The sequence below is a fragment of the Podarcis liolepis genome (genome assembly GCF_965112155.1).
Source record: "Podarcis liolepis genome assembly, chromosome: 7".
NCBI classification, from domain to species: domain Eukaryota; kingdom Metazoa; phylum Chordata; class Lepidosauria; order Squamata; family Lacertidae; genus Podarcis; species Podarcis liolepis.
Genome location: NC_139561.1, coordinates 52,651,757 through 52,677,791, shown reverse-complemented (window position 1 = coordinate 52,677,791; position 26,035 = coordinate 52,651,757). Strand labels below are relative to the sequence as shown.

General features: G+C 43.3%; 1 protein-coding gene across 5 annotated transcripts; it reads left to right on the top strand.

The window, feature by feature from the left end:
• Positions 1–231: 231 nt before the first annotated feature.
• Positions 232–22,800, top strand: LOC310712197 (dipeptidase 2-like). Of its 5 annotated transcripts, none has more exons than XM_083515069.1 (11): positions 232–523; positions 9,198–9,474; positions 10,667–10,793; positions 11,474–11,603; positions 12,691–12,838; positions 14,175–14,244; positions 14,629–14,805; positions 15,587–15,674; positions 17,229–17,304; positions 18,692–18,827; positions 20,272–22,800. In XM_083515069.1, the coding sequence occupies exons 2-11, from the start codon at positions 9,326–9,328 to the stop codon at positions 20,458–20,460; spliced, it is 1,290 nt and encodes a 429-aa protein (XP_083371195.1). In that variant the 5' UTR covers positions 232–523; positions 9,198–9,325; the 3' UTR covers positions 20,461–22,800. The 5 variants fall into 5 exon arrangements, with proteins under 5 accessions (XP_083371195.1, XP_083371197.1, XP_083371194.1 ...); XM_083515071.1 differs by having other exon boundaries at positions 269–528; XM_083515068.1 differs by having other exon boundaries at positions 271–523; positions 9,296–9,474.
• Positions 22,801–26,035: the final 3,235 nt, after the last annotated feature.

Genomic DNA, 26,035 nt, shown 5'->3' with positions numbered 1-26,035 from the left:
CTCATTTTAGCCTTATATGGCTTTTGAGGCCTGGGAACTCTGCCAGAAAAGTAAAACCTATTTTCATCTGAACTACAATGTGTGCGATTTTCACTAAGCAGCTTTTACCATGCCAGAGTTGCTGAAACTGGTTTGCTGGCAGCCGGTGCACTTCAGTTCTCTGTGCTTTGTTATCTCTGGGGAGAAAGAAAACCATGTACCAAACTGTCGGAAACTACTGGAAGTCAGTGTGACTCTGATTTCTAGAAACCCATTATAAACCCCTCAGTGAGCAGTTTCCAAGCATTCAGCCCTTGCTTTGCTGCAAGGAGGATCCACGTATACAATTACTGGACACAAGAAGTAATGAGTTTTGTGGTGACTCATCATGAGGTGTTCCCCCCCCCCAACAGACTAGAGGACTGGAGGATGTTTCTCAATATCCAGTCTTGATGCAGAATTTCCTGAGAAGAGGCTGGAGTTAGGAAGAACAGAAGGGCACTTTGAAAGAAAATTTCTTCATGCTTTCCAGACAGTGGGAAAAGTAAGGTCAATAAAACCCAAATAGCATGTTTTGTTTTTCAAAGCTGCCATTTCACTTTATGGTGGTTTGGTTGCCAATGATGGGTTTTGCTGTATGATTGTAATTGTTTGTACTTGCTACACTGTAGTGCAGCTTGTTTCCACTTGATGGGTAGAAGGGCACCAAGAACCTGGTTTGCTCCATCTGGCTTCAAAGGATAGGACTATACATGCGTGACAGTGGCAGATTTCTCCTAACAGGCACGTTTCTATGCAATTTTGTCTAAGAGACACATTTTTGCAAACCAACTCCCCTAACACAATAGATAGTAAAAATGTTACTTACATATACGTGTGTGTGCACTCTCTCACACACAATTTACACTAGTACATGAATTATTTACTTTGGAAGCTGCAATGCAAAATTCAGAGAGGTGTGGATTTCAGAGTATGGCTGTGTTTTGGTTCACGCTGTGTTTTGAGAAGTGTGAGTTGGGTAGGTTTGCCTTTAAATGCACACTGAATTGACTTTCTCCCCTATTCCTAAGTTGAGATTCTGTCTAGGGACTCTAGAGATGAGTTGTGTATGTGACAACTGGGTTTTTCAGGTTAGGTTTTTTGTCTGTGTGTCTGTTTGTTTTCTGAGCAGCCTCTGGCTAGATGGTCTGCTTTGGTAATATAGCAGCTGCCTGTCTTCTCCTGCCCCTGAGGGAGTTTCATAGGTAGTTGTCTGCTATGGCACCTCATCTTGCACCATTGCCGCAGTGATGCTGAGGAGCATCATAGCCCACACATTTGAGACTTCAGTTTGAGTGTTCACGGCTGGCACTGCCTTTAGGCAGATAGTGGATGGTGGGTGGTGGGAAGCAGCTTCAAGGTGTTTGAGGACAGTGTTGTGTGTGCCACATAACATGTCCCATATCCCCCAAGGCAGGAAGATTCAAGTACTATCAAGAAAACATTTAAATATTTCATTTGTGTTGATGAGGAGTCGCGAGTTTGTTTGTCTCAAATTAGACCTAAGAGAAATGAGATTACTCAGCAAAAGCAAGCTCACACTTCTCATTCAGTTGGTATATATACTGAAGGTACACATGTAAGAGACTCATTTCTAATTATATTTTGGGAATTATTCGTGTTCCTATGTAGCTGCATTATTTTATACTTTCTGGGTGTCCCATGTTCATATTATAAAGAGTTGTGTCCTATGTTATAAATCAAGCACTGCTAGAAGTTGTATTTCTTATTTTAAAAAAACCCAGTGTGGTTCAAGCAATTTTTTTATTCTGAAAGTGTGGCCCAAAGAAAAAAGTTTGGGGACCACTGCCCTAAGCTAACCTACTGTTTTCAGCTGTGGTGGAGGATACTAAGCTATTACCAGTGCTGTAACCAAAGAGAATCTATTTTTTCCCCAATGATATTTATTGAAAATTTTGAAATTACAAAGAAAAAACAGATCAGAAAAAGAAAATAGAAAAAACAAAGAAAAAACAAACCACCTCAAACAATACAAATTCAAAAAACAAAAATACACCGCAAACAAACAAAAAATAAAACTCATTCTCAAATCCTCAACTCTCATTACCTTCTTTCTTTGACCTCCTCCTCCTCCCTTTTTTTGTATCCTGGTTGAAAATTGTGCAGCAAATCCTTTCCATATTTCATAGTATTCTGTCGTTACGTTACCTTAATCTATTTTCATCTTATCTTATAAAGATAAGATAATATTCATAATATTCTTACCTAATTCTTTAAACATTTTTACTAGAGCCAAATAATTCCATTCCAACATTTTTCTAACATTCATCAATTTTATAAAACAATCCTGATAATAAAAAGAGAAATAAAAAGTCCAATCTTCATCCAGCGTCTCTTCCTCCTGGTCCCGGGTTTTGTCAGTCCTTTTTATCCCATCGATCTAGCTCATTAATCTGGCAACCTTATATCTGAGGCCCTTAAATCTCTTCCATGTCCCTTCCGCAACTCTTCTTCATATTCTACTTTCACTCGTGGGAACTCCAGCTTGGTGATGTTTTTGACCCTTTTCAACAAATCAGCCTCTTTTCCATAGTCCAAACTCAACTCCATGTGGTATTTAAGAAGATGTTTCAGAATCCCTCCAAAATTGAGAGCCCCCACAGCTCCAAACATCTCACGGCCCATTGCCAGACTCGGAAAGTCCACACATCCTTGCATAGGGGGGTCTATCCAACCCCCCATTTCCAGACCAGTCCAAACTTTATCTTTCCAAATCTGGCTTTTTCCAAGTTCATTTGTCAAATCCAAAAGCTCTTGTTCCTGCAACGCCGCAGCTCCCTCCATCTCTGGCGCCCAAGATTCAGCAACATCCTCTTCTCTCATTTGCTCTGTCAGGACACACTCCTGATCTAATTCCTGGGTGGGCTCCACATAGTTTCCCACTGCCTGTTCAAAAATTCTGGCCGCATTAGTCATCAAATCCATCTTCTCACTTAACTGTTCCAGTAGGGCACTTGTTTCACGCAGAGCTAGTCCCTCCAGTTCAGAGGGAGTCCGTCATTGCCGATGGCGCCACCCTGGAAGTCAACCAAAGAGAATCTAGAGACTGAACAAAGTTTACAGCACAGGGATCTACTGATACAGATCTAGAAGAATGAAAGCAGATTTTATACGTAATTCCTGGACCTGTAGCAAAGGAAAAACATTTTGGACAATAATGTTGAAAGCAGCACAGGGAATTACAGGATATGTTTTTATCCGAAAATCCTTTAAAAATGCTTCTTGGAATGTTCCAGTTTGCATGTTGACCTTCAACCAATACAAACTCTGCTGATGACAGCAAAACTTTGTATTGCCCAATCTTGGATATGTAAACAATACTCCAACAACTACACAATTGCTAAAGAAAATCTGGGAAACAGCCTTGCAGATAAAGCAACCATATAATAGAAAAAAACAACAGAATAATTACCAAAGCAAATGTATTGACCAATGTTTATACATTTCTGGAAAGACAACGTGGCGGATAATAACCTCCTTATTTGCATTAATGTAATTATCTGCACTTTCCCTTCCCTTCATAATACTTTTCTTTCTATTCACATTTTCTCCTCACTTTATTACTGCATATCTATCATAAAATTAATAAAAATATTAATTTGAAAAAGTCATAGAGAATCCTGGGAACTGCAGTTTGTTAAGGGTTCAGTGAACTGTATCTCTGTGAGGCCAGCACTGTTAACAAACTACAGTTCTCCAGATTTTTCGGGGAAGCTGTAACTGTTAACGAGAGTGCTTTAAATGTATGGCACGGATGCAACCCTAGTCCAGCTAGGTATACACAACTGGCTCTCTTTTAAGTTTCCATGATAGTCCAACATTCTATTTCATTGCCAGAAGCTTTATTATCTTTCCCTCCCTGTGTGGATGTAATAAGCGTGAGAGACCTGATATTAAGCAAGTTGAGCAACTCCTTGTTAATCTTTCTCCTGCCAGCTGTCCTCATATCATCATGCACTGCTGCTGGCAGAAGTGCTGTGCATTCAGTCCCGTCCCCCCCCCCCCGATGTGACATGATATAAATTCACAAAATTATGCAAAGCATGAAGAAAGTTTTTCTCCTTCCCTCGTAACACCAGAGCTCAGAGGTATCCAAGGAAGGGGGGTGTTGGAAGATTTGGGACAGATAAAAGGAAGTACTTCTTCACACAGCTCGTAATTTAACTATGGAACTCACTTCCACAGGAGGCAGTGATGGCTACCCATCTGGATGCTATGGAAGAGGAATAGAGTTTGGATTTGATATCCCGCCTTTCACTCCCTTTAAGGAGTCTCAAAGCGGCTAACATTCTCCTTTCCCTTCCTCCCCCACAACAAACACTCTGTGAGGTGAGTGGGGCTGAGAGACTTCAAAGAAGTGTGACTGGCCCAAGGTCACCCAGCAGCTGCATGTGGAGGAGCGGAGACGCGAACCCGGTTCTTCAGATTACGAATCTACAGTGGTGCCCCGCAAGACGAATGCCTCGCAAGACGGAAAACCCGCTAGACAAAAGGGGTTTCCGTTTTTGAGCTGCTTCGCAAGATGAATTTCCCTATGGGCTTGCTTCGTAAGACGAAAACGTCTTGCGAGTGTTCCGATTTTTTTCCGCTCCTCCCCTTTTTCTAAGCCACTAAGCTGCTAATAGCCTTTTAGCCGCTAAGCCGCTAAGCCTTTAATAGCCGCTAATCCGCTAAGCCGCTAATAGGGTTGCTTCGCAAGATGAAAAAACCGCTAGACGAAGAGACTCGTGGAACGGATTATTTTCGTCTTGCGAGGCACCACTGTATTGCTCTTAACCACTACACCACACTGGCTCTAATTCATGGACGACAAAGCTTTCAGTGACTGCTAGCTAGGCTGGCCATGCTGTATCTCCACTATGAAGGCATTATGCCTCTGAATACCAGTTGCCGGGAACCACAGGTGGGCAGAGTGCTGTTGTGCTCAGGTTCTGCTTTCAGGCTTCCCACATGCATCTGGTCAGCCACTGTGACAGCAGGATGCTCAACTAGACAGGCCACTTGCCTGATCTAGCAGACTTGTCCTGCGTTCTAAAATTACCCGGCCATTTATTGTTGGAGTTTAGCGGGGTTAAGACTGTCAGGCAATCTAAAATTGGGTGGATTGTTGTTTTTTCTCTGCGTTATGGGTTTCTGCTGGGGAAGGGAGAGCTGGCATTCATAGATAATGACACGGAGGCATAAGTTCCAGTGCAGAGCACAGTTGGGAACAATTGCCGAGAAATCTCGGAGAGTGAGCATATTCAGTCCTGTCCAAATTGCTCTGAAACTACAGACAATGGATCTGCTGCAACTTGGGTCATCAGGCTTCTGCAATGACTACACTTAATGTAAGTGTTCTATTTTGTCTGCCACAGACTTCTGAGCAACTGCTGTAAACTGTCTCTGGAGCTTATTTAATTCTAAGGGAGAAGACCAGAGGGTTGGCAGTCATTTGCCTCCTCCTTTCTTTTTTACAAGACAGAAAGTAAAATTGTAGTAGAGATTGTGAGTACTTCCTACCCACAGTGGGTGAAAATATAAACTTGAAAGCCCTTTTAGAATGTGCACCAGTAAAATAGGTCAGGCATTTTTATGGATTGCCTGCCTACTCTAAAAATCATCATCTCTACATGGAGCTCTCTAGAGTCTGTAAATGATGGTAGGAGGAAAAAACAAACCCTGAAAAAATAGAGAGGTTGGGAGGCTTGTTGGCCTTTATAGTTCCAAAACACAGATGGGGGAGATACTTGATTGTGATTGCATTAATGAAAAAATTACCTAATTTGCACTTCTTGTATCAATATGTGAACTGAAACACAACTTTCCTTTGAAATTCACTGTCCTTCAAAATTCACATAGCTAAATGTTTCAGAATACATTGATGTGATAGGATGTACAGTGTCATACCCTCCAACAATTCTCGAATGAAAATAGGGACGTCCCATTCCATAATGATAGTTTTACTATTTATACCCCATACATCTTACTGGGTTGTCCCAGCCACTCTGAGCAGCTTCCAACATATATGAAAACATAATAAAACATTAAAAAAAACCTTCCCTATACAGGATTGCCTTTAGACAGCTTGGGGGGTCAGATAACTCCATACCCTCCAACATTTCTCCAATGAAAACAGGGACATCCTAAGGAAAAGTGGGACATTCCGGGATCAAAACAGAAACCAGGACAGCTTCTCTAAATCAGGGACGTCCCTGGAAAATAGGGACACTTGGAGGGTCTGCAGTGTCTGCATTTCCCTGCTAATATACACATTTTTGTACACAATGTTTGATTGGAGAACTACACAGCAAAATGAGGAGTTGTGTGAATTTTGAAGGGTAATTGTGTTTCAGTTCAAGTATTGGCTCAAAAAGTGCGAATTAGGGCTGTGCATGGCCCCTGGTTCTGCTCAGGCCCTGAACTGGGCCCAATGTAACACACCAAAATGGGCACCAGATTGGGGAGGGGGGCATACACAGCCCTGCTATTGTCCATTTCATTGCATTTTAATGTAGTGCAATCCTACCTTGGGCAGTAGGTAGGATCTAAATCATCCAAAATAGCTAAAATAAAGTGACATCAGTAGTATGCCCACTAAACCTTATTGTGCTGAGGCAGCAATAAGCACAGAAGAAGCTACCTTACACCAGAACCTTACACCAGCCCAGTAGTGTCTGTTTTGACAGATGGTGACCCACAGATGTTGAATATCAAGTGCCACTTGGTCCTTCTCACCACAGAGGAAAGGGGAGGATTCTGAGGTCTCCTGCATGCATAGCAGGTACTCTGCCACTCAGCTATGAAGGCTCCTTCCCATACATAGCTACATCCACACAACCTATTTTGGCAGTGTACAGAAGTCTTCAGTTAGTGGTTTTATAGTAGGGAGAGAGAAGAGAGGTGTAATGTTTTGGGACAGACTGAAAGGCCTGAATGCTGGCAGAAATGAAAAGCAGAGGTGCCTAGGCAGTTGGAAAAAGAGGAGAGTTATGAAGTGAGATGGTGCATTGTAAGGTAGGAGGAGAGAGAGAAAGGACTTCATGTCAGCCTGGAAACATGTTGCTATAAATTCTCAGCTGTTCTCACAGCATGCGGCTGAGAAACTGAAATGCCTGCAACTCTGTTATGACCATACATTCCAGTGACCCTATTTTCCAGGGGAAATCCCTATTTGGGTTATTGGTCCCTGATAAATTGCTGTCCCAGTTTTGCCTTTTAAGGATGCCCTTTTAGACTTCTCACAGGGGTAGTCACATTTGTCTCTTGCAGCAGCAAAAACAACATGCCTTGTCACATCTTAACTAATAGATTTCTTACGGTGTAAGAGGTAGTCTTGAGACCACAAAAGCTCATAAGGCCAGAGTCACCACTGCAGTGACTTTGGGTACCAGTGTGCCCACCGGTACCTCCTATGCTGCCTGTGAAAGGTGTCAGTAAACGTCCCTGCAATATAATACAGCTGTAGGTCTGTCATCACACAGCAGTTCACTTGGTCACTGACAGATGGTGCTATATTGCAGGACCGGTATGATGACAGATTGGGCTCCCAAAACTGCAGGGCCATTGCAGCAGTGTCAGAGGGTGAGGAATGTGTAATTTGGGGATATGTGTGAAATGGCACAAACTGCTTGGTCTGTGTTTTGAGTTGCCCTTCCCCCACATCTTATTTCTGTTCAGTGTTAGGATGCAAGCTGTGATAGCCTTTTGAAACAGCTCAAGGCCACAGGTCTCTGGCATGACTCATCCACCTTCCCTTTCTCCAAAGAATGTGTATATATGCATTGGTGTTTCATATGTGTTTATAATGCCAATGCTGCATTCAGCAGTAATTTGGGTGTATTTTAGTGAATTGTGGTGGTGGTGCAGCTATCTCCAGACTTGGATCTCTCAGTATATTTGAATCTCTTTAGTATAGCCTCTTAAGACCACAGAAATGTGGATAAGCCCTATGACAGCAATGAATAATTTCAATTTTGAAGTTATGGGATTTATCTCTGTCAATCTCCCTGGGGCATTACAAGCAAAAGGTGGTTATCAGACTGACAAATGAATAATAGACTGGGAACTGTATTGCAAAATTCAGAGAAGTACAGGAATCAAAGGATGCCTTCATTTGCATCCATATATGACATCAAAAAGTGCTAGTCAGAATGCTTCAACATCCTCAAGTGCCCCTCTTGTTTTTTTGCTATGCAAACAGCAATTCCGGAAAAGTTTGAGCAATCTTGTGACACTGAGGGGTGGACAGGATCAGCTTAACTCTTTCTATCCCTGCTGCATTTGTTTTTTAAATCACCTCTCTGAAGGTACTATTTGCATTCCATGAGGCTGAGAGAGGGGTGAGATTTGGAATGGGAGCAACGGAGTAGGAGCAAGAGAAAAGCAAGAAGGCCCTGGGAAACCTAGACATATGAGAAATCCTTGCATGTGTTGTTCGTTCTCTGTTCTTTCTTACTAATTGTTTATGCTGTTATAGTTACAGCTTCATCAATCTTTAAAACAGTTTTGACTTGTCTGATCTAAGGGGAGGGAGCTCCCATGAACTCCAGGTCCAAATCTTCAGTCAGGGCAATAGGATCCTTACTGGACAGTGTTGGAGTCGTATTATAAAATAGATAATAAATAAAAACTGACTAATATCAATGAACAGGAAGGTCCGTGGTGTAGATGCTGCTGCCACATGAAAAGATTGATTACCTGCAAGTGCAGAATGTATGTCACGAGGCATTTGTAAAAGTAAATTCTTTTCAGCCCAACTGATATAACCTGTTGAAACCTTTTGCCTTACTTGAGAACCGTCTCTGTGGGTGAGGGTGCAAAAGACATGTGAGGACTTGTTCAAATGAATGGAGATCCTTTTCTTCTGGTACCACATATATCACTTGCGTGATGTCAAAAACCAGTCATGGCCTGGAACTCATTCTGTCTTGGCAGGGAAAGGATCAAGGCTGTCCTTAAGTGCCCTCAAGGAGGACGTTGAGTGTGTGTTTTATCCATGTGGGAGTCAACCCCTGTCACGTCCATGGAATGTGAAGCTAAAGACATCTCTTCTGGGTTAAAACACTATTAATCATTTTCTGCTGAAGAGCCAGCTTAAAGACATTGTTTTCTGAAAGTGAGGTTGCAAGGTTCTCATCTGTAATTAAAACTCTTCCTCTCTCCCGCCCCTCCTTCAGTGGCCAGCCAACAAAACACAGAGCATCATCTGCGTTTGGAAGCCATTGCCTGAAGAACCTCCACAAACTTGACAGCTTGGTGCTGCTCTTTATTCAAGGTGCCACGTGAACGTTGCCATTTGGTAAATATGCTTGCGGGTCCAAAGAGGGATCTGTGGAAGATGCTTCTGTGGCTGCTCCTGCTCCTGCTGCTTGCTGACATTTTGGGATCCAGAGCTGAGGCAGACTTAAGAAAGAAGGCTCATGACCTAATGAAGCAAGTCCCGTTAATCGATGGGTAGGTGGAATTCCTTGTTTTCATAACTATGAAAGCATCACTGTGGTCTGGGCTGGGCTATGTTCTGATACAGCAAGGATTGTGGAAACTTTTTTTAGCTTTCTGTGGGTTGTATGCCAGTTACTGGTGAGGCCAGAGACAAAAGTGGACAGAGCAATGAATGTAAAATTTACTTTTGTACAGAAAGCTAGTTCCTTCCTTCCTTCCTTCCTTCCTTCCTTCCTTCCTTCCTTCCTTTCTCTCTCTCTCTCTCTCTCTCTCTCTCTCTCTCTCTCTCTCTCTCTCTTTCCATCCATGAAAGCAAAAACCACTATCAGAATTCAAAACCCTCTTCTGACATGGCAGGCTGAGAAGAAAGAGTGTGACTTAGGGGTGGGTTTTGACCTGGGGAGAGTCCCAAGAGGCAGATAGAGAGACCTGGAAGACTGGATTTGGCCCCTGATCCTGAGGATCTCCACCCCTGTGAATACAGTATTCTTCTGATTCAATATAATGCTTTTCTTGAATATGAACAAACAGAGCTTGCAAATATTCAGTCATTCCTGCCTGCCTCTGGAATTACATTCCTGGTTGTGTTGCAAACTGCCTCTGCCAGGCAGCAATGAGGAAGGAATCTGCCCAGCTCAAATTTCAAAGCAGACACACCTGATTTGATTCCAGTCCGTACATGAGCCAAATCAGATCATGAGTCCTCCTTATAACTTGCAGTCCTATGGGTCCCTTCACAGGGTAGTACAGGGGCTGTTCCACATTGCCTTATCTCTTCCTTTTACATTAAAAAGAAAGAAAGAAAACCCAGCCTCCCCGAGTATGTAGTGCATGAGGCTATTAATATGGCTGTTTAAACATGGGGGCAGCCATGTTTCCTTTATACAATCCCCGCCCCCGGCCCCCAAAAGTGAGAATATGAGTCTCATTGACCTGCAACATTTCAATATCAAGTGTACTGTGGCAAACTGCTGCCATGATGGGGCCAAACGTCTGTGGGCCAAAAGTCCAGGTCATTGGGGTCAAGAGAGGGAGGGAGGCATGCCACAAGTTCTGTGACAGAAATACACGTGTGTGAACTAAATAATTCAAAGAGTGCCTTACAGTCCATCCTCTTTCATTAGCTCCCACAGCGATAGCAGATAGAGACGTACCTTTTAGAAAGCAGTAATAGACTAAAATGTCCTGTCTTCTTATCGCGCAGACACAACGATCTGCCCCTGAAGCTGAGATGGTTCTACCAGAACAAGCTGAGCAAGACTGACTTGAGAACACTCAACAAAACAGACACAAACATCCAGAAGCTCCAAATGGGCCATGTTGGTGCTCAGGTACGTGTTCGGTGTATACCCAAACCCTGCAAAATGCAGGATTGAACTCATCAGCTGATTCTACACAATCGCTGGTATAAAAGAGGGTGGGAAGTGAATTGTTGTGTGGTCCCTTGATGTAAAAGGTGAAAGAGGAAAAGTATAGCAAGGAAGGGTATAGGATCCTGGTAACTATTATTATTATTATTATTATTATTATTATTATTATTATTATTAATTTAATTATTTATTTATACCCCACCCATCTGGCTGGGATTTCCCAGCCACTCTGGGTGACTCCCAACAGAATATTAAAACATGATAAATAAGGCCTGTGAGCATGCTATCTATGATACAGGTGTTTTCTGTGGGGCTGGGTTATGGAGGGAAAATGTCCAATTGCAGTTACAGTTTGAATTCATACCACACCTACCAAAAGACTTCAAAGGGATCCCTTCTCAGCACCTATCAGCTCCTTTGAAGGCAATTGGGTCAGGGCACAGGACGATATCTTGCTGAAGCCGGTTTTCCAAACCTCCAGAGGGTCCTATCCGATACACTGTTATAGAGTTATTGTGTAGATTAAAGGGTCAACGGCATATCAACCGAGCGTCCATTGTGTGTACCTATAGTTGTGCCAAACAAGTATATATACACCTGAAATTCTGTTTTAAAGCTGCATTTTGTCAACCTTCTTCCAGTTTTGGTCCGTGTATGTTCTCTGCAGTGCACAGAACAAAGATGCTGTCCGCTTGACGTTGGAACAGATCGATGTTGTCAAGCGGATGTGCAAAGACTATGAAGAATTTGAGCTGGTGACGTCTTCTCAAGGTAATTTGTCCTGCATTCGCTAGAGTGAGATGGTCTCCTTAGGTAGCTAATTTTTGATAACCTGAAAGGGGAGCAAATAGCCAGCTATTGAATCTATTGTTGTATTTTTACTGCTGGGGGGAGGAAGAAAGCTGCTTGTGGGATTTTCTTCCTCAAATGCCAAATAACATGGCTGGGCTGGGGTACTAGGCACATTGACTTGGTGGGGGGGCTCTATCTGCTCTTATGCCTCAGGTAGAAAAATATATTGGGCTGGCCCTACTCAGGCAGAAAAAAACCCATGTACATCAGCCAATAATAAATAATAATAAATTTTATTTATATCCCGCCCTCCCCAGCCGAAGCCGGGCTCAGCAAAAAATCATATGCTAGATCCAGAAATCAGTGACACAGTTTTCACATTAGCATATTAGCTTATCCACAGCCCCTTCAGATACTCCATCCTCACATGAAAGCAGGGAATGCCAGAGGCAGGGTTGGAGCACTAAATATGAGGAGGGCAGGCATGTTTCATGGTGTTTTGGGCTGGCAGGGGGGTAGATATTATTTTGCCTTCCTAATGCAGGCATTGCTAACAGTAAAAACATGAAAAGCTGTTAGGGATGGGAGAGAAATTCAATTCTGTTAACATTGAAAGGTGAACTTACCTAATTCACATTTTTCATAACAATCTGAATTTTGCAATTCAGTTTTCCAGCCATGTAATGTGTGTCAAAATGCATATAGTAAACTGTGCATATAAATGTATATATATTAGTGAAAATAACATGCAAAAATGTACTATATTGGGGGAAATTGCTTTGCAAAAATGTGTATATTAGAGGAAATGTCATATTAAATGGTATATGGTAGGAGAAATTCAAACAAAAATGCTAATGAATCTTAATGAGAACTTAAAAGAACAACAACCCCAAAACCAATGTGGAAATGTGAGGAACTGAACTTAAGACTGGAGAAACAAGAAACCGAGCGAAAACAAAATTCCTCATTCCTACATGCTGTAAATCTACTCGTAGTTGCACAACTATGTTGCTATGCATTGATGTCCCTTTAAAAATTCGGATCTGTCTTTCTGATCAAAATCCAGGCATTGCCAGCACTGACAGCAAAAAGATAGCATGCTTGATTGGCATCGAAGGGGGGCACTCCATCGACAGCAGCCTCGCGACCCTGAGGATGTTCTACGAGCTGGGCGTTCGGTACATGACGCTGACCCATAACTGCAACACTCCCTGGTAAACTACAAACAAGTGTTTCTTCAGAGAGGGGCTGTTTCTCTGGGATTTGCCAACATTGCTTACAACATTACAATGTATTTATTCCTGTACTGAGAGAATACATATGCCAGTAGGACAGTCTGCTAAACGAAGTGTAGCTCACTTGTTCAACATCCGCTTTACATACAGAAGGTCACAAGTTTGATCCCTGGCATCTCCAGGTTGGGCTGGAAAAGGCTTCTGTATGAAACCCTGGAGAGTCACAGCCAGTCAGTGCTAGGTGGAAGGAATAAGCAGTGAAGTTGAAGCAGGGGTGGGGTGGGTCAGGAAGTTTTGCTACTTGATCCAAAACTGAAAATGGCACCTGCAGCCACTTGAGGTGACTGGAGGTGGCCCAGCAGAGTCCCAGCATGCTGAAGGAGGCCAGAGAGGAGCAGGCAGTGGCGGCTGCGGATGACAAGCACAGGAGACAGTGAGTGGTGTGCTCCTCATGGAATGAATCTGCCACCCCTCCCAGTTGTCCCCAGCCTGCCACCTGAGGTGACTGCCTCACCATGCCTCATGGGAGGGCAGGCCTTGAGTTGAAGGATGGTTGGATTTAGAGTGAAGAGAGAGGAATTCAATTCCCTGCTTGGCCATTTCTCAGTTTAACCTACTTCATAGGGCTGTTGTGGAAATAAAAAGGAGCATTGTTTATGTTTTCCTGCGTTCTTTAAATAAACACTGGTTTAAATAAGTAATAAATTAATCTATTTCAGGGGTTGCCAATGTGCCATTTTGGGATGCCCAGCATCCCTTCTGTGGCACCCGTGAAAGGCCTAAGTAAATATCCCCTCAAAACTCCACAATACCCTTTGCTCTTCCTGCTCAGTTCTTGTTTGCACTGGCTCAGCCTCCCCTGACACTGAACATGCCCCCTTAAACATGCTCACGTGTCATGGGATGCCCGGATTGGGCACCCAGCATCCCATCTGTTCTGACTGGAGGAGAGGTGCAAAGAGCTTCTCTCTGTAAATGAATGTGTAGGAGCTGATAGAAGTGCCTCCCCCCCCCCTTTAAGTGGCTCATGGGGGGAGTGTGCCTGTTCCTTCCCCACCTGAATCTTTTCTGCTGTCTTGGATGTGGCAGCTATTTTGTGTTATGTCACGACCCCACAGCAACCATTCTGTTTCATGCCACTCACCCCATGGCAACCAATTTTTGACAACATCCCCGAAAAATTCAGTGTTCTAGATGCAATTACATCTGTCTCTCTGTGTGTTTGTAATGCTGTTCCACTTCAGAGTTTGAAATATCTCCTTGACAGGCTTAAGTTTCTTCTTAAACATCCCTCACCATCTTTGTTCCCCTGCAGGGCAGAAACCTCAGCAAAGCAAGAACATGAATTTTATCCCGACACTGAGGGCCTGAGCACTTTCGGCAAAGTAAGCATTAGTGAAGTGAAAATTAGCAAATTGCTGGCTGATATGCACCTGAATGTCTTTGAAATGTACATACTCTGCAGAAAAGGCAAATTCCATATTAGGGTCACTAGTAACGGGATCAAAATAAAGCTGCCAATATCACAATGCCTTTGTAAATTGTACGCCCCAAGGGGAACCACAGTGCGCTCAGCATTGAGGAGGGAGAGTGTTGTTGCACTCAGATTCTGCTTGTGGGCTTCCCAGAGGTATCGGATTGGCCACTGTGGGAACAGGATGCTAGGTTTGGTGGGCCTTTGTCCTGATGCAGCAGCCAGACTCTGCTTATGTTCTTAGATCATGTCAGAGTAGCATAACCCACAGCACCATCTGCCCATATTGTGCTAGGAAGTGGTGAAGGAGATGAATCGACTGGGGATGATGGTGGACTTATCTCACACGTCTGACGCAACAGCAAGGGCAGCTCTTAGTATCTCCAAAGCGCCGGTCATTTTCAGCCATTCATCCGCCTTCTCAATCTGCAACCATTCAAGAAATGTTCCAGATGATATCCTGTTGGATCTGGTGAGTGAGACTTAGGGCTTATCCAAACTCACCATTCCTCTGCACTTTCCTTCATGGTCTAGGATTTAAAGGTCCGCGTCTAAGCACTCTCTCTTTCTTTCTCTTTTGCTTTGGTGTTTCTCCCACAAAAACCCACTCTTTAAAGCTGAATCAGAGCAAATGGAAATCCATTGAAAACCCAAATTGCCATTTGTTGTGCTTCAGCATTAAAGAGTGGTTTTTCGTGGGATAAGCCCCTCCTGTCCTGGCCAATTACATGAAAACCTCTATTTCTTGTTGTCCAATGAGCCTTGCCAACTCAGGGAATGATGAATAAGGCTTCTGCATATGATCTCTGTGACCAAGCTAGGATATACGGGTTCTGGTGGTCCCTGAGGTAGCCCAGTCTAATACAGGAACACCTTCAGTTGTTTCACTTGTATATTCTGTAGATAACCTGGGGCGTATCTACACTCATGGTTTATAACATTAAAAATGTGTTATCAAAATGTGACACCAGGGGGTGCTGCAAAGCAAAGGGAAACTGCCATTAAATGTTATAGAATGTTATATTTAATAATGTTTAGAAGATCAATGTAGATCTAGGCCTGGTGTCTTCCCACATCAAATCTGGGTTTGACTTTATATTCTTTTCTGAGAGTTTTTTCCTCCCCACCTCAGCCTTCACTTTTAGATACGATTATATTGTCATTTATGTTCTAGCTGCCAACATCCATATCATTATTGATGGTACCAGTCTACTTGCATCTGACTTGCTTCATTTCCTCTTCCTTTGTTTTAGAAAAGGAATCGTGGGATTGTGATGGTGACATTCCCAACCAAATTCTTGGCCTGTGGTAGCCAAACAGTGAGCATTTCAACTGTTGCAGGTTAGCAGAGGCAGCTTTCTATATATCGCTCTATTAGTAATATCACACTACTTTCCAGAACTAGAGTGGAATATAGCACAAGTTTACCCTCATTTCCATGTTATTTGCAAATGGAATATTTCTGGAAGCAAACAACACAGAAATGAGCACTAAGCTTGCCCCACAGTCCACTGTAGTTCCAGAAGTGGCTTTTACATTCTGTGAAAGCTCAAACAGAATACTGAACTTCAGGGGAAAGTTGTGAAAATGGAATAAATTGCCATGTGAATGCAACCTGTGTCATTCTGCCACACACAAAGACTGCAGGTGTGCTTATTCAAGGTAGATACCCATCCTACGGAACAAACTAGACCTTACTTAATGGTGTGATTAGGAGCTATAAAAGGGTACCTTTTTAGGTGCATGAAGCTGGTTTTCATCAGGGCTGCAGAACAGATGAAAGGGAAGTTGAACCTTTTCCTCCACAGCTACAGCTACAATTGCAATGAAATACCACCACCACTAAAAAAACTGTGGTGACTGGCTAGGGGAAGCTAAACTTTTTGTGGTTTTAATGAAAGCCCTCTTTCACTGAGTATGTTGAGTATCTGTTGGAGAGTAGTAGAGAGTGGGGTGGACTGGAGGTTCCTGGAAGAGAGCATAGCTGGACAGCACTCCATGCTGCAACCTTTTGTTGCAGCTCCCACTTGTAATCCTTCTAGCACTCACATAACTACTACTCCAAGCACATGGCGTTTTCTTTTTCAGCACGGTTCAAATGGTTTGCCCTTTGTATATGTAATTGGAGGTAATATTGAACCCAGGTCTTATTATCCCAAGGTCAGTGACCAGGGAAATAGATAAATATCAGGTCAGCTGCCTTGAAAAATTTTATTTCCAGCTATGAGCTTGCATTACTATAGCAGCTGCCTTCCTTCAGCCTGTTCTGACCTCTCTGTTCCCCAGAGGTCAAGCCTCTGTGAAAAATTACCCTAATGAATAATGTTTCTAAGAAAATAACCTAAAATCTGTACAAATGTTTTTGTTCATTTAATCAGTTATGGCATTTCTGCAACTAAGAACAAAATGTTCTAGTGTGTAGTTTTGAGGTAAACATTCAAATTGCAAAACATCAAGTAGATCTGATATATTTTATTTTACCTTTTGGTTAGCTGTCTGTAAGATGTCCCTTGACAGCAGAGAATCCCACACAGTCCCACACCTGACCCACTCAGTTTTCTCATCATTCTCTGGTAAAACAGGACCAGTGATGGGTGTGGCCTGGAAAAAGCTCTAAGGGCCAGACAGAGAGGCCTCACTTTCAAGACTTACCAAGCTGATCTTGGTCTTTAAAATGCAAAGGGTGGAAAAAAACCCATGGAGAATCATGTAATGTGTAGTTTGAACCTCAGGGTGGATTGCACATACTTCAGTGGCCCAACTTGCAACTGAATTTGTCCACAATTGGACATGTTGTGTTTCTATCAGATGTCATAAATGGCTGTGCATTTCCCCCCTGACATGTACTTCTGCTCTGACAACTATTGCCATTGTTGTCTCCTTTAAATGATCTAGATCACTTTGACCACATAAAGGAAATTGCAGGTTCACATTCAATAGGAATTGGCGGTGACTATGATGGATTAGTTCGGTTAGTAACCTTTTTTCATTGTCGTGCAAGACAGTTATATATTCAGCACTACAGTGGGATGCTGTTTTAAATGGCATCCTTGGAATTCCCCCACAGTGTAGAATCACCCCACGTCCTCTTGACATCATCGTGTCTTGTGTTTCGCCACCTCCACTGTTGGTAGCCAATGGTGAGGACCAGGGGTCACCATCATTATTGATTAAATTTATAAACCACCCTTCATCCAAAGATCACAGGGTGGTTTACAGCATAAGAATGGTACCCTTGAGATGTTCCTCCAAGTGCACTGCAGCCACCCCCAGTCTTCAGGTGGTGAGGTTAGTTACCTTTCCATCCCTTGAAAAGTACATCAAGCTGATGGAGGAAGTTGGAAGAATGGCACTCTTCCTCACTTCCTGTTTCAGCTCTATGCTCTCAGCTTACTTCTACTGGATCCAACTTTTACCCAGATCTATTGGGAAAGCAGGGTGTTTGTGTGTGAGCATGTACACCTTCTTTCTGTCACTCTATGGGTGAATGATCTAGGAGCAGGAGAAGCACACAGAGGTGATGGTGCCTGTGACAGTCAGTCAAAAATCTGCATGTTCCCACATGTGTAAAATAGTTGGCAACCTTGTGGATGAGGCAATGCAAGACAGGTTGAATCAGACCACCGACTAAGTGTTCAGGGCCAGCCCTACCATTTGACCTGATATCCTCTAACCTGCTATCCTCAGGAATGTTATAGGATATTGTCCTGTCACCAAATATTCAAGAGCTGTAGCTCACTGGTAGAGCATCTTCTTTCCATGCAGAATGTCGCAGTTTCAATCCTCAGCATCTCCAGGTATTGCAGGCAATGTTCTCTGCCCAGAGAGCTGCTGCCAGTCAGTGTAGGTGGACCAAGCTAGATTGACCACGGTCTGACTCTATAGAAGGTAGCTTTCTAGTTTCCTAAATTCTAACTGCTTGTCCAACCTCTGTACATTATGGAATACATGTATTGCATGTAACATGTGCTTCAACTTCCAGAGTGTATGGAGTTTATGTAGAACATAAAAACCTATAAAAATGGTTGCATCCCGCTCAGGAGGGGCATTCCAAACTTGACTGGGATTAAATCCCTGAAAACAATTTAGATATCCCACAGTTTTCATGGCCTTCTCATTCTGTGAAAGGAATTACATCACGCAGTGCAAGTGGAGGAAATGATTGGATGTCAGCAAGGCATCCTCAGTCGGACTCCTGAATCTGATTTAGCACAAAAAGGACGTATATCCCCTCAGGAGTTAGCTGCACAGTTAACTGCACTCGGGAACTTATTAAGTTCCCTCTCTAGGGGGAAAAATGCCATCCAATATACATTTTGTTTGTTCCATACCTCAGTGTGAGCTTTCTTTGCTAACAGATTCCCTGAAGGACTAGAAGATGTCTCTAAATATCCAGCCTTGATCGAGGAGCTGTTGAGGAGAGGCTGGAGTGAAGAAGAACTGAAGGGTGTTTTGAGAGAGAACTTTCTTCGTGTTTTCCGGGAGGTGGAAAAAGTACTGCTAATATTTGTTTTTCCCTTTTAACTGGCATTACATTTCCCCAAGGGAGGGAAAGAGATCCTCTAGGTCTGAGATAAGGAACCTGGGCCTTCTAGATGTTCCCTGATCTAAGGGTTGAGGTTTCCCAGCAAATTTGAAATGTGAGAATAAAAACAGAAACATTTCATTGCTGGATCAAATTTAAGACTGTTTTAGGTCAGTACTCAGCCTCCAATAAGTCAGGTGTCCCTGGGGGGGAAAAGCAGACCAGCCTAAAAATGGGCATCACTTAGTGTGGGAGGAAAATATAATCCCTGTGACCCACATATGTGGGGTAAATAATAAAAAAGTATCAGCTGGGTGCCTGGATTCACAACTTGGGGCTAAATTCACTCTCCAGCAGGAGAGTAGCAGAGTTTAAACTCTCCACCCCACTCCATTTTCTTTCTCCCCCATCCCACAATGATTAGACAGCAGTCTGGATCCACTAAGCATGTTCAGCTTTGTTTGTTTGTGTCTCTACATATTAGAGGGTTTTTTGTTTTGAAATTGTAATTCTGTAAACCTTGGAGTCCCCCTAGGTCTGATGATACTTTTCTCCTGGGTGTGGTAGTGTTTGTTTTCCCAGATAAGGACCAGAATTTAGAGCATGAGTTCACTATTTGTATGTAGCAGCCTTCCCCAATCAGGTGCCCTCCAATAGTTGCTCTGTCCCAGCTCCTGTCAACCTAGCAGTTCAAAAGCACACCAGTGCAAGTAGATAAATAGGTACTGCTGTGGCAGGAAGGTAAACAGTGCTTCTGTGTGCTCTGGCTTCTGTCACGGTGTTCCGTTGCACCAGAAGTGGTTTAATCATGCTGGCCACATGACTGTCTGTGGGCAAATGCGGCTCCCTTGGCCTGAAGCAAGATGAGTGCCGTACCCCATAGTCACCTTTGACTGGACTTAACCGTCCAGGGGTCCTTTACCTTTACAAGTCTTGAATAGCAACTTCGATCAGCCTCAGCTAGCATTGCCAGGCTGCTATATAAGGGTGCTTTGTTCACAGAAGGTCCCAGCTACTGGCATCACCAGACTTCCCAAGACCCTGGTAAACCACTGCCAACCCAAGGAAACATCATTAGACAGTTTATGCACAGCCTAAATCAGGACTGGGGAACCTTTGGCCTGCTAGATGTGGCTAAACTACTGGTCTCATCATCCCTGGCCACAGTCCAGCAACATCTGGAGGGCCACATGTTCCCCAGTCCTGGCCTGAATTGTCTCCAACTAAGTTGTACTAAAAGTAGACCCACTGAAATTGATGGGCTTAAATGAGTCGTGCCCATTAAATTCAACAGCCCTACTCCGGATGTCGTCCGCATATCAGATGGGTCAACAGAATAAGGCAGCTTCATATGTTTATAGTTGATGCAAAGGTCTCACTTTCTGATTTGTCATTGTGTTTGAATACTTCTAGGTGCGTGATGAGAACTTGTCAGAGGGCGTGAGCGAAGTGGAAATTCCTCCTGAAAATGTCGATCATTCCTGTCACACAGAACTAAAGCCCCCATCTAAGCTGGCGACCAATTCCTGTGGACTGTATTGGGGAGGGCAGCAGCCGTACAGCCTCATTCTCTCAATTGCGGTGTATGCAATGCTAAATTGAGATCATCATCTCAGACAGTGGTGCAACAACCCTGCAGGCCTGTCTGGAAGATACAATGTGAAGTGTGATGCATGTAGATGCTGCTTTGTGGGGGGGCCACTGTGCCTTCTTCATTTCCGTGAATGAAGAGAAGAGGCTGTCTCTGCACACGAAGGGCAGTCAGGTGAAATACAAGGACAAGACTCCTTTGCCTTAAATATTTGTGCTGAATACCAGGTTTCAGCAAACACCACCTACAAATGCAGCAGGTGTTAAGTTTGGGGCAGGGAACCAGATGCTGTGGGATGGCAGCTCCCATCCTTACTGACCCTTGCCTGCATTGGCTGGGGCTGATGGGAGCTGAGAGCCCCACATCACCTGGAGGGTCACTGCTAGCAATGTGGGAGGCATTCAGTGCAGTTCACGTTTATAGGCAAACCTGCCTAACGCACACTTTCCGAGACAATATGCAATTCAAAACACAGGCATCCATAACTATCCATAATTTTGTGCTAAATCACTGTTAAATTTTCACAAGGACTTTATTTTTCTTTTTAAAGAAAACCACAAACTGGTTTAGAAATACAGTGGTACCTCAGGTTAAGAACTTAATTCGTTCTGGAAGTCCGTTCTTAACCTGAAACTGTACTTAACCTGAAGCACCACTTTAGCTAATGGGGCCTCCTGCTGCTGCCACACTGCTGCCCCACAATTTCTGTTCTCATCCTGAAGCAAAGTTCTTAACCCAAGGTACTATTTCTGGGTTAGCGGAGTTTGTAACCTGAAGCGTCTATAACCTGAAGCGTCTGTAACCCGAGGTATGGAGAACTGAAGAGTGGAGGGATGAGAAACTTGGGGCAGATTGGCCGTACCATATACATCTAAAGCACACCCTGTATACATTTAAAGCACATGGCTTGCCCCAAATAAGCCTGGGAACTGTAGTTTATTAAATGTAGTTTTGTGAGAGGAAATGACAGTTCCCGGGATTCTTGGGGGGAGAGACATGTGCTTTAAATGTATGTGGTTGCTCTGCCCTGAGAGAAAGGCTGGGATGTAGGAGGAGGCCTGTTTGATAGCCGTACCGTAGGGTTGCCATATGCCTGGAATTTCCTGGACATAGCCATCAGTTGGCCCTCAGAAACAGTGTCTGGGTGGAAATTGCTTAAATGCCCGGGAAAATCTGGACGTATGGCAAGCTCAACAACATTGCTGTTCGGATTTTCACTTTTTGAAATATGGCAATGCTACCATACTGAAATATAGGAATTCCTTCCATAGAGAGGCTTGTCCATCCCTACATTGATGGCTTTTCACCACTCTTTCAGGACTTTCCTCTTCTGAAAGGCTTTTGACCTCTGAGATTAATGACCTCTCTCTTTCTCTTTCTAGTGGTATGCTGTTTTTTTGTTTTGCTTTTTCATTTCAGCTTGTTTTAGTTGTTTGCTGTTTCAATCATGCTGAGTGAAAAGAAATGTTGTTGTTTTTTTAAAGGCAGTAAATCATTAAATAAATCCAAAACCAGATATCCAGTAGTTTCACCAAAAACAAATGAGGGACAGCTGCTGAGGGGGAGGAGAGTTAGATTCATGGATCCTATAAAATGCTGAAAAATTGTTTGAAAATATCACATGTGATATAATAGTTGTGAAGAGTTTTGCTGTATAATATATGAATTTGAAATTATTATAATGAGCAATTCTGTGACTGCTCGCTGTTGGATTCACTAGAGCAGTTTGAAAGCTAAAGCCCCAGTCGACATGCTCTCAGAGGGGCCTGGGCTGTAATGCAATTCCCACTTGCTTGGGAGTGAGCTTCATGGAACTCAATGGGACTTGTGTACATTATGCTGCTAATCATCCTGATTAACTTCAGTTGGATCAGAACCTGTGTATACGTACCTTTAGTTCCAGGACCTCTGACCCTCCAGGGGTTACTGGACTACAGATCCCATTATCTTTGTCCATTGGCCTTGTTGGCTGGGACTGATGTAGTCCAACATCACCTGGAAGGATGATAACTTCCCACCCCACTTAGTCTCATGGACAAAACTTGGCACTTTCCACATATTCTCCTGCAAGTTCCAAACATCTCAGATGCCTACTCCACAGTAACTCAGAGCAGGGCTTTCAGTGTGGCTGCCCCTGTTCTGTGAAATATCATTCCTGTCAAAATACGACAGGACCTTCACTTTCTGGAAGCAGAAAGATATTTTTCTTCTAACAGGCTTTCCCAACTGCATAAATGGATCTTTGCCATTAGTGCCTGTTCTGAAGGGTTTTCGTTATGTTTTAAACATATGTTTTTGTGTTTTCAACTGCTGTGACGATTGTATAGAAGGTAATAAATAAATTAATAATATTTATTTATTTTTATTATTAAAAACAACCACGTGCACGTTGGTATGAACCACAGGGCTTAAATTCTCTGAACAACTTTGCTATTTAAAAAACACTTGGCTGAAAATTTTAGAAAGGCAGTAACATATAAAGGATCAAATGTCTGACTTGGGTCCAGCAGTTTTGTTTTACTTTAAGGGTGGGGAACCTCTAGCCAAGAGCCAAATCTGTCCAGCCCTTTTCCCCAGACTTCAAACCACACTGGTCCTGCTGTGTCTCCTCTTAAGTAACCTGACCTGACTGGTGGATGGATGCATTCAGATTCTTGAGTGACTACTGTGTGCACCACCCCCGCTAGTTAATTCTATGTGACACCCACCCCAAGATACAGAGGAGACAAGGTGCGCACACCCACATTTCTGAGGGAATAGTATGAAAAGTTGGATCTGTTAGTATTAATCTAAGCCACAAAGAGCTGAAGCAGCAGTTCCTTAGGACCTAAGAGATTCCTGTTGTTTGATGTCCAAACAACTCGCTAAACCATCGTAGATCTGACTTCACTAACTGGTTAACATCTCTAAGGGACGGGAGCAGCCAAGGTGGGTCATCTCACAGATAATAATAATAATAATTTATTTATACCCCACCCATCTTCCTGGGTTTTCCCAGCCACTCTGGGTGGCTTCCAACAAAGTATTAAAATACAATAGTCTGTTAAACATTAAAAACAGGGGTACCTGCACAATTTGCTGCTTAACTTTCTTTCTAGGAGGACTAGATACTTCTTTTAAAAAACAACAAACAAACAGAAAGCTTTAAGCCTGTGGATCCTTGCGATCATGTGCAATTGCCCCAAGTGCACCTTTATAATCTGATCATGAACAAATTTCAGACACACTCAGGAAAGACATTAGACTTGGTGGGCAGGATCAGAAGTGGCTCTTATTCCACTAGCTGCCTGCAAATATTGCCCACCATTTGGAATATTTCAAGGGACAGAGGGAGGATGTTTGCTGGCCAGACCAGTACACTTTGCTGCCCAAAGCGAATCTCAGGTGGCAATTTCCCCTTTCAGAAAAAGGAAGCCCGTCTCATCATTGGAGCAACAGAAGAATGTGAGCTTGGCTTTGAAGTCTGCCTTGACCCTCATTTGTTGGGCTGCAGAGCCCTCTTGTGTCTTTATGCAGTCCCTGCAAGCGTCTCATTCCCCCCCACCCTTCACCCAACCCCTTTTTTTGTTTTAGAGGCTTTTTAGTTTAGTGTAAGCCAGAGGTTGGACACCTGTTGGGCACCCTCCAGGTGATGATGGACTCCAGTTTCCAGCATCCCTGACCATGAGCCATGCTGAAAAAGGCTGGTGGGAGCTGAGTCACGCATCATCTGAAAGGTTCTCCATCCCTGGCTAAAACCTGCCTTACAAACAGCTGATTCAATGCTGGGCGAATTCAGTGCCCCCTGCCTTCAGCACCAGTCAGATAGCTCCAGAGGGACACTAGCCTTCTGTAGAAGAAGGGAAATGTCGAATCAGATACCTTTTTTAATATAAAAAAACAAATAATGGGTACAAAAGAGTACAGAAGTTGAGTAAGGACATGAAGGGAATACTTGCTTCCACCATGGCCTGAGTGAGCTCCAGCTTCCCAGCCCCAATCTCTTGCCCCTGAGGCCCCCAGGGAGAAGAGGAAGCAGGGGAAGAGTTGCAGGAAGGCGCAAAGGTGGAAGAGATGCTCCCAGAGAGAGCCGGGCCATTGGAATCCCCTTTGTCCCCTCTCCCACCGTCTCCAAGACAAAGAGTGGCTGAAAGCAACAGGACCAGCTGGAGCTGCTGTGCAGAAGAAACTGCCAGCTGCTTGCACACACTATGTCTGAAGAAGGGGTTTAAATGTGCTGGTGGAGGTGTGATCACACTGTTGTTCTGGCTCAGAGCACAAGTCTCAAGGAGGTGCCTAGCTAGATACTTAGCAGGAGTGGTGCATGTAATTCTTGCACCACAGGCACTGATGTAATTGCATACTTTGACAATGAAGAACTAAACTTGCAATTGCATGTCCTCATTGGAGGCTGGGTGTGCTCAGGACATATACACATTTTTGCAAGTCACTTTTTCCTAATATAATCCATTTATGTATGTTATTTTCACTAATGGGCTGTTTTAAATGGTTTTTAATGTTGTTTTGATGTTGCATCCCACCCTGGGACATTACAGTGAAAAGCAGGTAATAAAACAACAACAACATGACACACATTTTACACACACTTTAATATACCATATGCATTATGGTACAAAATACTTGCTTGGATAACTGGATTGTAAAATTTGGAGAGATGTGAACTTTGAAGAATAGCTGTGTTTCCATCTGTGTATTGTTTTAGAAAGTGCAAATTGAGTAGATTCGCCTTTAAATGTGAAGTGAATCAAATTTATCTCCCATTCCTAATTTGTTTTAACTGTAGCTTTGCATTATCCGCGAACTCAGCATCTTTTCCTAACCACAGTTTCTTTAGGAACCTCACTGTAGATGCTCACCAAACTACAAAGTCATAAGGCAAGAGCAGCTGGAAGACAAGACAAGCTTTAGAGAAAGAAGCCATGGTTTGTTTGGACATTTGTGGGACAACTCGTGTTTGACTCGTGGTTTGCTAAATAACATGTGGCTTAAATAAACCATGGTTTAGTGTTATGCATGAACCAGCCCACTGTCAAATCATTAAATACTGCCTGGCAATGACTGTCCACAGCCTCCAGCAGGGAAGCTACCTAATCCTTTTAACTAAAAGGGACAGAGAATGAACTTGGAGCCGTATGGGGAAAGGCTGTGGCTCAATGGTAGCTTTGCATGCAGACAGTTCCAAGTTCAATCCCGGGCACCTCCAGGCAGAGCTAGGAGAGTCCTCTGCCTGAAACCCTGGAGAGGTGTTAAATGGTCTGACTCCGTATCAGGCAGCTTCCTATGATTCTTAAAACAATAGCTCTACCACTGAGCTATTGTCCCTCCCCAAAGGAGATTGATTTACCTTCTAGTGATTTAACTAATTTGACATGGAAAAACAAACACTGCTTCTTGTCCATCTCTGCTCAGCCTTTGAAAGAAGCAATCAAATAAACAATCTAAGCAAACTTCTGAAAGTTTCCTCTTGGTACTAAGTCTTAAGAGAATGCATCAGCACACTGCTCAGCCTTAACCAAGATTGCTTTTTATCAGTGAATCAGACCAGGCTTATCCTGACTGCCTACCACTTCAAAGCATGCAGCACCA